Below are 17,642 nucleotides of genomic sequence, written 5' to 3' on the forward strand. Positions count from 1 at the left end.
TAATGATAATACAAGCATGTTTAACACACACAGATTCCTTTCTTTCATGAAGACAAGAATATAAGTTGGTGTATTTGATTCTGATGACTTGCATTGATTGGAATTAGACAGTGGTGCTGATAACGTCCGCATTTTCAAATGGAGGAAAAAAAAAGTCCTCCTTTCTGTCCAATACCACATGAAAGTGGTTGGATTTGGCATCTCATTTGTCCAACTTGCATACTCGTTTTTAAACACTTTGTTATGAGAGTAGCATATGTGTGTGGCCCTTTAATGTCTGGCAGCAGGTGAGTGACGTCAGTGAGTGTGCGGGTGGGCAAGCAAGTGAGAAAGCGGTCGCTGAGGGTGGGGGAGAAATACATTGGCATCAAACTCCGTAGCTTGCTAGCTTGTGCACGCTAGCTTTCTGAGACTCTTATTTTGTTAGCACAGGCAGGATGAAACAGGTCTTTTATGGTGAAGACAGGAACTGTGCTGTCGGTCTTTAGAGTTTTGACAGTAGGTACGGAGTCTCTAGAAATAAAATGTGTTTCTCTGCGTCCGCCCTGTTAGTGATTTTTTTCTTAAATATGAGCTCGCAGCAGCCAGCGTCATCTCACAAGATCCTCGGGTGCCGAGAATGTCAAACAACTGACGAAAGTGAAGTCTTGGTATGATTGATGATTGCTCATTTTTATGTCTATTTTTTAATGCCTGGCTTGAGATCGACTGACACACCCTCCGAGATCGACCAGTCGATCGCGATCGACGTAATGGGCACCCCTGCCCTAGGGCAACAATGTTAATTTATGTTTAATGAAACGGGATTATATGCAGGAGTGTATGCATGCATATGTACTTGTATATGTACAGTATGTGTATGTGTATATGTAAGTTTGTACAGTGAATGTATATGTACAGTATGTATATATGTATGTTTGTGCAGTGAATGTATATGTACAGTGTGTGTATATGTATGTTTGTACAGTGAATGTATATGTACATGTATGTGTATATGTATGTTTGTACAGTGAATGTATATGTACATGTATGTGTATATGTATGTTTGTACAGTGAATGTATATGTACAGTACAAGTATATGTATGTTTGTACAGTGAATGTATATGTACAGTATGTATATATGTGTGTTTTACAGTGAATGTAGATGTACATGTATCCATATACGTATGTTTGTACAGTGAATGTATATGTACAGTATGTGTATATGTATGTTTGTACAGTGAATGTATATGTACATGTATGTGTATATGTATGTTTGTACAGTGAATGTATATGTACAGTACAAGTATATGTATGTTTGTACAGTGAATGTATATGTACAGTATGTATATACGTATGTTTGTACAGTGAATGTATATGTACAGTATGTGTTTATGTATGTTTTTACAGTGAATGTATATGTACAGTATGTATATATGTATGTTTGTACAGTGAATGTATATGTACAGTATGTACAGTTGTCCATTTGGTAAATCTGGCCGGGGGAGTTCCCAGTTGATTTGAGTAAGCAATTCATTTATTTCGGCAAATCTGGGCTTCAAGTTCCACATTTGCAGCGTGACCGAATCACGCCGACCTGACTCTCTCAGCCTCCAACGTTTTTCACCCTCTGTTCGTGCTGGCTTCTATAAGCAGCAGTTAATCCTCTGTAGGATTTTTTTTTCTACAAAGGGTGCTCAAAAGCCTGTTCCTCCACCTACCTCTTATGCCTCTAACATGTGGCTGCTCGCACATACTGTATCCTCCCGCCTTACTCTGCCTTGGCCAGAGTCAATTGACCAATAAGAAAGGAACGTTTCCCATTTGGCAAAGCTATCCTGTAGCCACGCCCCCCCCCACCCCCACCCAGGTAATATAAATCCGGTGTTGTAATCTCTGTTTACATCAATCACGTCATAAATATATCTGGCCCGCGAAAAAATAATGACTTAACTTTGACCTTGAGATAAATTGACCTTGACTTCATCTAGTGGTACGCCAAATAATCAGTTAAATATTCAAACAGTGTTAAAATTAAAACTGTGTGTAATGTTACAGTGGCACAACACATTAAATGATAAATAAATGATAAATGGGTTGTACTTGTATAGCGCTTTTCTACCTTCAAGGTACTCAAAGCCCTTTGACACTACTTCCACATTCACACACACATTCACACAATGATGGAGGGAGCTGCCATGCAAGGCGCTAACCAGCACCCATCAGGAGCAAGGGCGAAGTGTCTTGCTCAGGACACAACGGACGTGACGAGGTTGGTTCTAGGTGGGGATTGAACCAGGGACCCTAGGGTTGCGCACAGCCACTCTTCCACTGCGCCACGCCGTCCCTATTAAATATATATTATAAACAAAACATCTGCCCTGTTTTTGTTCAATATTAAGCCTACTACTAGGGCTGGGCGATATATACGATATATCGCAGGTTTGTCTCTGTGCGATATAGAAAATGACTATATCGTAATATTCGAGTATACGTTCTCACGCAGTTGCTTTTAGCTGTGGGCGTACACTCTTTTTCACTCTTTCCTGTCTTTCCTTCTCACAGACAAGCAGGCGCACATTCTTACATACGTCACATACCGTCACGTCATACGTCACATACGTATACGCCCTCGCAGAGCAGAGAGGTAGCAGACTGGGCTACGTTAGCTGCTAACGTAGCCGCACGAGAGAAAGAAGGTGCGGCTCTGGTAACAAATGAAGGAAGACTTAATTCCCGATAAAAACAGCGGGGTTTCCATCGTCTGGTGGTGGTTCAGCTTCAAGCGGGAATATGTCGAACAGACAACCGTAATTTGTCAAGTATGGGCCAAAAGCGTTGCTATAAAAAGTAGCATTACTGCTAATATGTGGCATCATTTGAAAAGTCACTCGCTAAAGCAGGGGTAGGGAACCTATGGCTCTAGAGCCAGATGTGGCTCTTTTGATGACTGCATCTGGCTCTCAAGATAATTCTTAGCTGACATTGCTTAACACAATAAGTAATGAATAATTCATCCAACGCCCTTGACGCGAATCTCTTAGGGGTGATGGACAATTGGGCGGTGCCTGAAGAGCTGCAGCCCGCCACCGTAGCCCCCCCACTCCCTCCCCTCTGTTGCAAGTCTGGAGTTGTATGTTGTGATACGTATATATGCTTTGCTCTGGAGTTTTTTTTCCCCCCATAGCTGTTCTGTGACCCTAAACACTGTTTGTTTGTCCAATCAAATCAATCAGTCAATCAACAAAGTTGTGTTGTACTTGGGCAATAACAATACTTACCTACCTACATAATTACGCTGGTAATCACAGGGTCAAAATATCCGCTTTCTACCGCACCTGTTCAAGAAGTCGCATTCATGATAAGAAGTACTTGATTTATTATTGGTTAGCTTCAGAATAACAATGTTATTAAAAAGAATAAGAGACCTACAATACTCTAAAAATGTTGGTCTTACTAAAAAAATGCAGGCATTTAGTTACATTCATTGTTACAAACTATTATATGGCTCTCACGGAAATACATTTTAAAATATTTGGCTTTCATGGCTCTCTCAGCCAAAAAGGTTCCCGACCCCTGCGCTAGAGAATGAAGAGAATTTCATAACCTTAGTAACATACCACATAGTGAAGGACGAATACTATTTGATTTCCTATTATGCAGCTCATTTTTATTCGACACTTTATTTGACAATCTTGCACTTTATGTTTTGGAAATGACTTGAATGTTTGTGCCACTGCTTAATAACTTTAATAAATACACTTTTGGTCAATTGACTTAGTTGTGATTTCCCTCTCTGCATGAAAGTTTAAAAGTAGCATATATGAATGCAGTATGAAGAAGAATGTTTTAATGTAGACGCATAGAATCATCATACTGCTGTGATTATATGCATCAAGTGTTCATTTAAGGCCAAGGCAAAATATCGTAATATATATCGTATATCGCGATATGGCCTAAAAATATCACAATATTAAAAAAAAGGCAATATCGCCCAGCCTTACCTACTACGCTACTGTATTTTAATGTTTGTCATTATGGTGGTACTTGGAGAGCTAAGTGTTTTCTGAGGTGGTACTTGGTGAAGAAAGTTTAAGATCCACTGCTCTACCATACATATATAGATACTAGTGTTGTCTCGATACCAATATTTTGGTACCGGCGGACCGGTACCCTTTAGAGGCGGTGTAGTACAGCAAAGTATTCATTAGTATCATGGTACTATACTAATACCGGTATTACTACCTACTACTACTAACTACGACGACCTACTCAGTGGCTTAGTGGTTAGAGCAGGGGTCGGGAACCTTTTTGGCTGAGGGAGCCAAAAAGCCAAATATTTTAAAATATATATCCGTAAGAGCCATATAATATTTTTTTTAACACTGAACACAACTAAACACGTGCATTTTTAAGTAAGACCAACATTTCTAGAGTATAATAGGTCTTTTATTCTTTGTAATAACATTTTTATTCTAAAGCTAACTGTGGAGGGGGCGTGGCCTGCAGGCCTGCAGCGACAGGTGCGTAGATGGCCCACCTGGGCCTTGTTATCTAATCACCCGTCGCTCTGTTATAAGCAGCAGCCAAGAGGAGAAACTGGGTTGGGGCTGGAAATACTCTTGCTGGAAAGCAACTGAGAGCCTTTTTGAAAAATAAAACAATATTGTAACCCTGAAACAGGATCTCATGTCGGTGCTTGGGGGTCTGAAGAAGCCCCAGGAGGGCAAGCCCCACACTAACCAATAACAAATAAATAACTTCTTACCATTAACGCAACTTCTTGAACAGGTGCGGTAGAAAACGGATGGATGGGTTGAAAATGCATGAGATCGTTTTATATTTTGAACATTATTTTTAACATTGTGATTACAAGTGGAATTATTCATTACTTATCATGTTAAGCAATGTCAGCTCAGATTTATCAGAGAGCCAGATGCAGTCATCAAAAGAGCCACATCTGGCTCTAGAGCCATAGGTTCCCTACCCCTGGGTTGGAGCATGGGTGTCAAACTCTGGCCCGCGGGCCTCATTTGGCCCTTGACGTGATATCAAATTAAGATTAGAACTGGCCCGCCGGTATTATACAGGGGCGGTGCTGCTGTAACAACGCGTTTGCCAGCCCTCACGATTTACCCAAGAGACTCCCGAATTTCACTGCCCCTCCCGAAAATCTCCCGGGGCAACAATTCTTCCGAGTTTCTACCTATTTCCAGCCGGACAACAATATTGGGGGCGTGTCTCGAAGCCACTGCCTTTAGCGTCCTTTAGCGTCACATAATATATGCGGCTTTAACACACACGAATGAATGCCACGCATACTTGGTCAACAGCCATACGGGTCACACTGAGGGTGGCCGTATGAACGACTAACACTGTTACAAATACGCGCCACACTGTGAAGCCACACCAAACAAGAAGGACAAACACGTTTCGGGAGAACATCTGCACCGTAACACACGTAATACCCAGAACCCTTTGCAGCATTAACTCTTCCTGGACGCCACAATATACACCCCCGCTACCACCAACCCCGCACCCCCCAATTTTTATTCAAATTTTATTTGATATACCATTGATATTTTTTAATTATTATTGATAGGTTGATTGGCAACACTAAATTGGAACCTAGTGTGTGAATGTGAGTGTGAATGTTGTCTGTCTATCTGTGTTGGCCCTGTGATGAGGTGGCGACTTGTCCAGGGAGTATAATGCCTTCCGCCCGAATGCAGCTGAGGTTGGCTCCAGCGACCCCAAAAGGGACAAGCGGTAGAAAATGGATGGATGGATAATTTGAAACTCGACTTTGCATGTCACTAAAGTTATAAAAGCCTTGCTTGTTCAATGCTCAATGCAAAACTTGTTTGGATCCCTCTTAAAAGGTTAATTTGTTCAATCTTGGCCCGCGGCTTTGTTCCGTTTGAAATTTTGGCCCACTCTGTATTTGAGTTTGACACCCCTGGGTTAGAGTGTCCGCCCTGAGATCGGTAGGTTGCGAGTTCAAAGACTATAAAAATGGGACCCATTACATACTTGCTTGGCACTCAGCATCAAGGGTTGGAATTGGGGGTTAAATCACCAAAAATGATTTCCGGGCGCGGCCACCGCTGCTGCCCACTGCTCCCCTCACTTCCCAGAGGGTGAACAAGGGGATGGGTCGAATGCAGAGGACAAATTTCACCACACCTAGTGTGTGTGACAATCATTGGTACTTTAATACCGTACAACCCTAATATATATATATACATATATAGAAATACCCGCTAACGTTACGATGGCAAAATATGACACATTTGTCAAATTTTCTTGGGTTGTGAGGATCCCAAATTCACGAAAACTGGTGCCAAAGTTGGGTTTTCCTATGATAGCATGGATCCCTTTTAAAAGAGAGGCTTTCAAAGTGAGGAAAGAGTTCAAAGACTTCAGAGGATGCACAGTGGCCTGAAGAAAAGAAAATGTTTTAACTAACTTCAGTTGTTGTTTTATGAAGGCAAAATGTGTGGGTTTTTAGTTCCTATCATGAGAGAAGAGTCTGGGGCGAATATAACATTTTTACAAAATATAATCCAAATAACATATTGACTCTTTACTGTTTTTTACCACATACAGTGTGCAGCAGCTAAACATCAAAACAATGACAGAATAATGTTGTTGCAGAAGATGAAGGACAAGAATCATACTTGGATATTGGGCTGCAAAAATCAGATGTCTGATCGTCCCGGATTGATACTGTTCTGTGAAAGTTGCCAATACTAATATAGAACGACACGGGAAGTCCTTCATTCTGACAGCCATCAAACTGTATAATGCATATGTTCCTTTTTGACTGTACTTAAATGTATAATGTATTTATATTGTTCACATGTGAATAATGCTGTATAATGGACTGTATTTATATTTTTCACATGTGAATAATGCTGTTTAATAGACTGTATTTATATTATTCACCTGTGAATAATGCTGTATAATAGACTGTATTTATATTATTCACATGTGAATAATATTGTATTATAGACTTAATTTATATTTTTCACATGTGAATAATGCTGTATAATAGACTGTATTTATGTTATTCACATGTGAATAATGCTGTATAATGGACTGTATTTATATTGTTCACATGTGAATAATGCTGTTTAATAGACTGTATTTATATTATTCACCTGTGAATAATGCTGTATAATTGACTATTTATATTATTCAACTGTGAATAATGCTGTATATTATGTATTTATATTTTTTCATGCGAATAATGCTGTATAGTAAAATGTATTTATATTATTCACAAGTGGATAATGCTGTATAATAGACTCTATTTATATTATTCACATGTGACTAATGCTGTATAATAGACTGTATTTATATTATTCACAAGTGAATAATGCTTTATAATACACTGTGTTTATATTATTCACGTGTGAATAATGCAGCTTAATAGACTGTATTTATATTATCCATCCATCCATTTCCTACCGCTTATTCCCTTTGGGGTCGCGGGGGGCGCTGGTGCCTATCTCAGCTACAATCGGGCGGAAGGCAGGGTACATGTGAATAATGCTAGATAATATACCGTATTTATATTATTCACCTGTGAATAATGCTGTATAATAAAATGTATTTATATTATTCACAAGTGAATAATGCTGTATAATAGACTGTATTTATGTTATTCACATGTGAATAATGCTGTATAATAGACTGTATTTATATTATTCACATGTGAATAATATTGTATTATAGACTTAATTTATATTTTTCACATGTGAATAATGCTGTATAATAGACTGTATTTATGTTATTCACATGTGAATAATGCTGTATAATTGACTATTTATATTATTCAACTGTGAATAATGCTGTATATTATGTATTTATATTTTTTCATGCGAATAATGCTGTATAGTAAAATGTATTTATATTATTCACAAGTGGATAATGCTGTATAATAGACTCTATTTATATTATTCACATGTGAATAATGCTGTAGAATAGACTGCATTTATGTTATTCACATGTGAATAATGCTGTAGAATAGACTGTATTTATGTTATTCACATGTGAATAATGCTGTATAATAGACTGTATTTATGTTATTCACATGTGAATAATGCTGTAGAATAGACTATATTATTCACATGTAAAAAAAAATATGTACGTTTGTGTCTATTGTGAGCGAACTGTGGTGATGAATTTCCTCCAGGGATCAATAAAGTACTTTCTATTATATTCTATTCTATTCTATACTAGCATAATTTGAACAAGAAAAGACAGATTTGATGAATGAGAACATATATCATTTGCTCACGTTAACCTTTAACGTCTCCACATCTGCGGTCTCCTCCGAGTTTTCTCATTATCATGCCATTGGGTTGACATTTTTCTTGCCCTGATGTGGGACCTGAGCCAAGGATATCGTTGTGGCTTGTGCAGCCCTTTGAGACACGTGTGATTTAGGGCTATATAAGTAAAGTTTGATTGAACATGTTTTGTGTGCACTAGGGCTGGGCGATATATCGAATATACTCGATGTACTGCGATATAGAAAATGACAATATCGTGATATTTGAGTATACGTTCTCACGCAGTTGCTTTTAACTGTGGGCATTACACTACAGGCTCTTCTCACTCTTTCTTGTCTCTCCTTCTCACAGAGGCATAAAAAAAGCGCACCTTCTTACATACGTCACACACTATGATGTGCAACATCATACGCTCTCGCGGAGCAGAGAGGTAGCGACATGGTAACGTTAGCTGTGATGCTAGAGGAGCGGTGAGAGTGATAATACGAGAGAGAGAAGGTGCGAATCTGGTAACAAATGAAGGAAAAATCATTAATTCCCAAGATAAACCGTCTGGCGGTGGTTTGGCACCAAACGGGAATATGTTAAACATCCATCCAATTTCTACCGCTTATTCCCTTTGAGATTGCGGGGGGCGCTGGTGCCTATCTCAGCTACAATCGGGCGGAAGGCTGTCTACACCCTGGACAAGTCGCCACCTCATCGCAGGGCCTCAACACAGATAGACAGACAACATTCACACTCACATTCACACACTAGGGCCAATTTAGTGTTGCCAATCAACCTATCCCCAGGTGCATGTTTTTGGAATATGTTAAACAGACAACCGTAATATGTCAGGTATGCGGCAAAGGCGTTGCTACAGAAAGTAGCAGCTCCAGGGAATGAAGAGTGCTTAAAACTCCACATGTCAACATCTCCGTCAACAAAATGCCCAAGCAACCAACACTGTATGAAAAAAATAGTCAACAACAGAAGGAGATAACGTCCGCAGGAACCTACCACATAGCGAAAGACATACACTATTTGATTTCCTATTATGCAGCTCATTTTTATTGGACACTTATTGAAATATCTTTTGTGACATCATGCACAGAAGTGCACTTTGTTTTGAATTATTGCAATGGCGTTGTGTACAAAAAAGTGCACTTAACTTTAGTGTTGTTTTGATATGTCATCTTATAGGGGTGTAACGGTACACAAAAAATTCGGTTCGGTACATAACTCGGTTCAGAGGTCACGGTTCGGTTCATTTTCGGTACAGTAAGAAAACGACAAAATGTAAATTTTTGGGGTTATTTATTTGTAAACAATGGCATACCATACATATACACACAGGGTCCATTGCCAGGGTTAATAAGTGAAGTGAATTATATTTATATAGCGCTTTTCTCTAGTGACTCAAAGCGCTTTACATAGTGAAACCCAATATCGAAGTTACATTTAAACCAGTGTGGGTGGCACTGGGAGCAGGTGGGTAAAGTGCCTTGCCCAAGGACACAACGGCAGTGACTAGGATGGCGGAAGCGGGAATCGAACCTGCAACCCTCAAGTTGCTGGCACGGCCAATCTACCAAACGAGCTATGCCGCCCCAATAATACATATATAACATATAAAATAAAAACCAAATAAGTTAAGGCTCAGAATGGTTTCTTAACAAAACTTTTCTACATATAAAGTGCTTTTTTTGATTGATTGATTGATTGAGACTTTTATTAGTAGATTGCACAGTTCAGTACATATTCCGTACAATTGAACACTAAATGCTAACACCCCAATATGTTTTTCAACTTGTTTAAGTCGGGGTCCACGTTAATCAACACCGCCCGCCGTTTTTTGTAAACATGTTCCATAAATATTGATGTTTAAGATTTCTTTTTTTGTGAAGAAATGTCTAGAATGAAGTTGATGAATCCAGATGGATCTCTATTACAATCCCCAAAGAGGGCACTTTAAGTTGATGATTACTTATATTTTTGGAAATCTTTATTTATAATTGAATCAGTTTTTAGTTATTTGTATTTCTTTCTTTCCAAATAGTTCAAGAAAGACCACTACAAATGAGCAATATTTTGCACTGTTATACAATTTAATAAATCTGAAACTAATGATAGTGCTTTATTTTACTTCTTTGTCTTTTTTTCAACCAAAAATGCTTTGCTGTGATTAGGGGGTACTTGAATTAAAAAAATGTTCACAGGGGCTACATCACTGAAAAAAGATTGAGAAGCACTGTGTTATGAGAATAGTGTGTGTGTATGTGTGTGTGGCCCTTTAATATGTGACAGCATGTGACGTCAGTGAGTGTGTGAGCGAGCGAGGTGAGGGACCTTAGCGAGAGTGCAGCTGGTGTTTTGTTGGATTGGCTGTGTGCAAGACTTCAATAAAGCCACAATTTGCAACTAATAGCTGGATTCTTCATTTACCCTGGAGTCCGGAGCTGTGGAGACCCACTGCGGGTAGAATGAAGGGGTTATGTGCGCAAGGGAGGCACTATGGGAGCCGGAAGCAGGAAAGGTGCAACACATGTTTGACGTGTTGTCAGAAGCAGCTGCTGAACAATCTCGGCAAACCTCCGTCCTCCATTGTTGTATCGCGCAGCCAAAGTGTTCCCAAACGGGAGATCTTAACGAGGCAGAAGGGTTTTCCAGCTCTGGCTTTTACATGTTGTCCTAGCCTGCTAGCTGCTAGCATGTACTTGTTCGGTACACCTCCGAACAGAACCGAAACCCCCGTACCGAAACGGTTCGATACAAATACACGTACCGTTACACCTAGGGATGCAACGATTATTAATCGGTAACCGAATATATTCGGCCGAACATGGCAAAAAAAAGCCACATTCGGCCTTCGGTGGAATGAGTTAAAAACAAGGCCGAATAGTGGCATGTGGCGCAATTTTTTGACGCGTTGATGCAATCAACCAACGTGCAGTGACGCGGTGACGTTGGGATATGTTGTGTACCTGTATAAGTGTATGAGGTTACAAGCACACACTTATTGAGATTTAGTGGGGCCTCTGTTTACATTATTAGCCTGTTGTGTAGGCTACCTGTATAAGTGTATGAGGTTACAAGCACACACTTAATTGAGATTTACTTGACCCTTCTGTTTACATTATTAGCATATCTACTGTGGCTAAGCAGACTTTTGCCAAAAGGACAATAATTCATTTGTTGTGGGTTTATCCACTTTAATGCACTTTAATTTTTTTTTGGAATGCATGTTTTGTTTTGAAGGCCTAATATAAATGAAAAACTTTGTGCTTTTTTTTGAAAAGCAAAGGCTACTGGAATATTTAAAAAATGTCAATATTCAATAAAAAAATTACTTTATTTGAAAAACATGTCTAAATATTTATTCTAGGCTATTTATGCAATATTTAAAAAATTGTGAAAAACTGCATTCATTATTCGGTATTCGGCCTTCGGCCAAGTGTTTATATTTTATTCGGCTTCGGCTTCGGCCACAAATTTTCATTTCGGTGCATCCCTAGTTACACCCCTATCATCTTAGTGACATCATGCACAAAAGTGCACTAATAGCTTGTTTTAGAATGTCTCTGACAATCTTGCACTTTTGGAAATGTCGTGAATGTTAATGCAACTGCTTAATAACTGTTTTAGTTGTGATTTCCCTCTCTGCATGAAAGTTTAAAAGTAGCATATATTAATGCAGTATGAAGAAGAATGTTTTAATGTAGATACATAGAATCATCATACTGCTGTGTTTATATGCATCAAGTGTTCATTCAGGGCAAAATATGGAGATATATATGGTGTATCGTGACGTGGCCTAAAAATAAGGAGATATTAATAAAAGACCATATCGCCCAGCCCTAGTGTGCACACGTTTCAAGTTGTGCTGCGAGACTGCACAGTCGTGACAGCCTCGCACAGCAAACAGGAGAGGAGGAGCCAATATGAACGCAACGCTGGCTCCCTCCGCAGCCTGAGGAACACCCCTTCAGACATCCTATTGTACGGGAAGGATTAAAAGGCTACCCCACGCCAAGTGTTTGCCCGAAACCTGCTCGGCACGCCACTCAACACGACCGTTGCACGTAAACGTAGCATCTTTATTTTTCAACCTCAATGGCCATGATAAGGTTATCACAAATGTAACCGGACAACCCCCCCTCCTCCACCCCCCCTTGCACTTATGTAACTACACATTTCACCAACTTAGAGGATCTCATTTCAAAGCCTTTATAGGGGAATCAGGTTACATAACAGATGATTCAGAGTAGGAGTTGCGCTGAGCATCAGTGTGCTTGGGAGGGAGAGGGAGCAAATGAAGCGGTGCTCTGCCTGACAGACCCTTGATGGTCTCTACGCATCTGAGCGTCGCCTGTCAGGGTCTCCCCCCTCCCACCCACCCCCACCGCCCCGAACGCCATTGCTGCACCTGCTGTACACAATAACAGGTGCATTACAAGTGTGTTATTTTGCAGTGTGCCTCTGACTGAGGGACCGTGACTCACTCACTCTCCATCTGTAAGTGTCACTGCAATGTGTGTATGTCACTGGTCACTGTGTGGGTGTGGGTGTGTGTGCTTGTATTTCTACCCTTCTTGAGACATCAACAAGGCAAAGTACCTTCCATATGAGGACCGGTGAACAAGTCAGGACCGAAATTCATGACCCCGATACGGAAAACCATTGCATCTAACGGAGAGCCAAATGCGAGAGTCCGTGAACATTGCTCCAAAGTCAGGATTTTGTGTTGATTTAATGTGCATGCAAAAGTAAACGCTGCAACATAAGAAATAACAAGTGTGTGTAAAAATTTGAATTGCTCCCCCTCTGGTCAACATATGAAATGACAAGTGTGTGTAAGAGATTGAAATGCGCCCCCTTTGGCTAAAATTCATTTAAAAAATTTAATAAATATGTATATAGAGACATACTGTAATAACTTGAAGTAAGTAATGAAGATTAAAAAACAAATTACAAACACAAAAATTAAAAATAAATAAAAATAATTAAAAGCGTATTTGCATAGTATGTATATATTATAAATGTAAATATAAATATTGATATATTTAGAAAGGGTGGTCTTAAGGACGTAGGCATTTTTCAGAGGTCTCAAGAAGGTAAAAAAAAAATTTGTGTGTGTGCTTGTATTTCTACCCTTCTTGAGACATCAACACGGCAAAGTACCTTCCAAATGAGGACTGGTGAACAAGTCAGGACCAAAATCATGGTCCGAATATGGAAAACCATTGCATCTAATGGAGAGCCAAACACGAGAGTCCGTGAACATTGCTCCAAAGTCAGGATTATGTGTTGATCTAATGTGCGTACAAAAGTAAACGTTGTTAGGTGCAACATATGAAATAACAAGTGTGTGTAAAAATTTTAATTGCTCCATATCTGGTCAACATATGAAATGACAAGTGTGTGTAAGAGATTGAAATGCGCCCCCTTTGGCTAAAATTCATTTAAAAAAAATTTAATAAATATGTATATAGAGACATACTGTAATAATTTTAAGCAAGTAATGAAGATTAAAAAACAGATTACAATAAACAAAAATTAAATAAATAAAAATAATTAAAAGCTTATTTGCATAGTATGTATATGTTGTAAATACAAATCTATATATATCTAGAAAGGGTGGTCCTATAAAGGTAAGCATTTTTCAGAGGTCCGAAGAAGGTAAAAAAAATAAGTGTGTGTGTGTGTGTGTGTGTGTGTGCGTGTGTGTGTGTGTGTGTGTGTGTGTGTGTGTGTGTGTGTGTGTGTGTGTGTGTGTGTGTGTGTGTGTGTGTGTGTGTGTGTATTTCTACCTTTCTTGAGACGTCAACAAGGCAAAGTACCTTCCATATGAGGACCGGTGAACAAGTCAGGACCAAAATCATGGTCCCAATACGGAAAACCATTGCATCAAATGGAGAGCCAAATACGAGAGTCCGTGAACATTGCTCCAAAGTCAGGATTATGTGTTGATTTAATGTGCGTACAAAAGTAAACGTTGACAGGTGCAACATATGAAATAACAAGTGTGTGTAAAAATTTTAATTGCTCCCTATCTGGTCAACATATGAAATGACAAGTGTGTGTAAGAGATTGAAATGCGCCCCCTTTGGCCAAAATTCATTAAAAAAAATAAAATAAATATGTATATAGAGATGAATTGTAATAACTTGAAGTAAATAAATGAAGATTAAAAAACAAATCCCAACAAAAAAAATAAAAAATAAATAAAAATTATTAAAAGCGTAATTGCATAGTATGTATATATTATAAATGTTGTAAATACAAATCTTTATATATTTAGAAAGGGTGGTCCTAAAGACGTAAGCATTTTTCAGAGGTCTCAAGAAGGTAAAAAAAATGCAAGTGTGCGTGCGTGCGTGCGTGTGTGCGTGCGTGCGTGCGTGCGTGTGCTTGTAATTCTACCCTTCTTGAGACATCAACAAGGCAAAGTACCTTCCATATGAGGACCGCTAAACAAGTCAGGACCGAAATCATGGTCATAATACGGAAAACCATTGCATCTAATGGAGAGCCAAATACGAGAGTCCGTGAACATCGCTCCAAAGTCAAGATTATGTGTTGATTTAATATGCGTACAAAAGTAAACGTTGTTAGGTGCAACATATGAAATAACAAGTGTGTGTAAAAATTTGAATTGCTCCCTATCTGGTCAACATATGAAATGACAAGTGTGTGTAAGAGATTGAAATGTGCCCCCTTTGGCCAAAATTCATTTAAAAAAATAAAATAAATATGTATATAGAGACGAACTGTAATAACTTGAAGTAAGTAATGAAGATTAAAAAACAAATTACAAACAAAAAATGTTAAAATAAATAAAAATAATTAAAAGCGTATTTGCATTGTATGTATATATTATAAATGTTGTAAATACAAATATTTATATATTTAGAAAGGGTGGTCCTACAGACGTGAGCATTTTTCAGAGGTCTCAAGAAGGTAAAAAAAATGCGTGTGTGTGTGTGTGTGTGTGTGTGTGTGTGTGTGTGTGTGTGTGTGTGTGTGTGTGTGTGTGTGTTTGTGTTTATACCCTTCTTGAGACATCAACAAGGCAAAGTACCTTCCATATGAGGACCGGTGAATAAGTCAGGACCGAAATCATGGTCCCAAATACGAGAGTCCGTGAACATTGCTCCAAAGTCAGGATTATGTGTTGATTTAATGTGCGTACAAAAGTAAACGTTGACAGGTGCAACATATGAAATAACAAGTGTGTGTAAAAATTTGAATTGCTCCCTATCTGGTCAACATATGAAATAACAAGTGGGTGTAGGAGATTGAAATGTGCCCCATTTGGCTAAAATTCATTAAAAAAAATGTAATAAATATGTATATAGAGACATACTGTAATAACTTGAAGTAAATAAATGAAGATTAAAAAACTAATCCTAACAAAAAAAATTTAAAATAAATAAAAAATATTAAAAGCGTAATTGCATAGTATGTATATATTATAAATGTTGTAAATATAAATATTTATATATTTAGAAAGGGTGGTTCTAAAGACGTAAGCATTTTTCAGAGGTCTCAAGAAAGTAAAAAAAATGCAAGTGTGCGTGCGTGTGCTTGTATTTCTACCCTTCTTGAGACATCAACAAGGCAAAGTACCTTCCATATGAGGACCGGTGAACAAGTCAGGACCGAAATCATGGTCCAAAATACGAGAGTCCGTGAACATTGCTCCAAAGTCAGGATTATGTGTTGATTTAATGTGCGTACAAAAGTAAACGTTGTTAGGTGCAACATATGAAATAACAAGTTGTTGTTTTTTTATTTTAATTGCTCCCTATCTGGTCAACATATGAAATAACAAGTGTGTGTAAGAGATTGAAATGTGCCCCCTTTGGCTAAAATTAATTAAAAAAAAATTTTATAAATATGTATATAGAGACATACTGTAGTAACTTGAAGTAAGTAATGAAATTTAAAAAACAGATTACAAACAAAACAAATTAAATAAATAAAAATAATTAAAAGCTTATTTGCATAGTATGTATATATTGTAAATGTTGTAAATACAAATCTTTATATACCTAGAAAGGGGGGTCCTAAAGAGGTAAGCATTTTTCAGAGGTCCGAAGAAGGTAAAAAAAATACGTGTGTGAGTGTGTGTGTGTGTGTGTGTGTGTGTGTGTGTGTGTGTGTGTGTGTGTGTGTGTGTGTGTGTGTGTGTGTGTGTGTGTGTGTGTGTGTGTTAAAGGAGAACCCAGCATCACTCCCCATCCATAACAAACAGGTCCCACACAAGAGCAGTGGGCAACAACAACCCAGCAGTGAATGGAGGCCAACATAAATCCCCACGACACATTTACTCCCACATTATCCACGCCCTGCCCCCCACCCCAAGACATCCCCTTTCTTGCAGGGCCACCTTTATGCCATGTCAATTAATGCAAAGTCAGCAATCGAGCTCGTCACGGGAAAAAATTACAAATAAAAAGGGTGGCGAGCCTTTTAAGGCAATTCCTTGTGCAGAAAGTGATATAAAACATAAATTGCACGCTGGTTTTATGGAAAGGGGGGAGGAAAAAAATAGTGCGCACTGTAAGCTAATTAGCATGAGCCGCAGCACCGCCGCCGATGCACCTGCCTGACAGCGCGCCTGGGGGGGGGCGGAGGGAGAGAGGGAAGACCCAAGGATGGCGACCGCCGTCGTAACAACAGTTTTCAATACAAATCGTTATAAACTCTTTAAAGTGAGGGAATGGGAAAGTCTTACCCGCACAGCCCACAAGGAGCAGAGCAACAAAGATGTCCCCGGGCAGGTCCATGGCAAAGTCGCCACCTCCGCGCCGCCACTGGAGGCGAGCGCTCGAGCAACCAAGCACAAAAAAAAAAAAAAACGGTTGTTTCTCTTTTTCTCTCTCTCGCTCTCCTCACAAATGACGGTTATGTGGTTCGGGTCCTCCTCGTCAAGCGTTCATCCTGTCCGCGCGGCTCATTCGGCGGTCGGCGGGAGGAGGGAGACTCGCCAGCAGTGTCGGTGATGACGATGAGCGCCACGGAGCCGTTCAAAGTGTGACTGACAAGCCGGGCCTGCTCACATGCAGGAATCAATGCGCACGACCGGGACGAGGCACCGCCCATTAAATAGTCCCTCTCTGACATTGACTTAAAGCAGTGGTTCTCAAATGGGAGTACGCGTACCCCTGGGGGTACTTGAAGGTATGCCAAGGGGTACGTGAGATATATATTTTTTAAATATTCTAAAAATAGCAACAATTCAAAAATCCTTCATAAATATATTTCTTGAATAATACTTCAAAAACTGTGAAAAGAAATGCAACAATGCAATATTCAGTGTTGACAGCTACTGTAGATTTTTTGGTGGACATGTGGACATAAATATTGATGTTGAA

At 39.1% G+C, this 17,642-nt stretch overlaps 1 protein-coding gene across 10 annotated transcripts in view; it reads right to left on the reverse strand.

Annotated features, from left to right (window-relative positions):
• Window positions 1-17,287, reverse strand: part of ncam1b (neural cell adhesion molecule 1b) — a 364,821-nt gene extending 347,534 nt beyond the window's left edge. For all 10 annotated transcript variants that reach the window (XM_061878066.1, XM_061878064.1, XM_061878065.1 and 7 more), the window contains exon 1: window positions 17,003-17,287. In XM_061878066.1, the coding sequence (XP_061734050.1) occupies window positions 17,003-17,054 (52 nt within the window). In that variant the 5' untranslated portion in view covers window positions 17,055-17,287. The remainder of the gene's footprint in view (window positions 1-17,002) is intronic.
• Between the last annotated feature and the right edge of the window lie 355 nt (window positions 17,288-17,642).

This window comes from Nerophis ophidion, linkage group LG18, assembly GCF_033978795.1.
Source record: "Nerophis ophidion isolate RoL-2023_Sa linkage group LG18, RoL_Noph_v1.0, whole genome shotgun sequence".
In the NCBI taxonomy this organism is placed as follows: domain Eukaryota; kingdom Metazoa; phylum Chordata; class Actinopteri; order Syngnathiformes; family Syngnathidae; genus Nerophis; species Nerophis ophidion.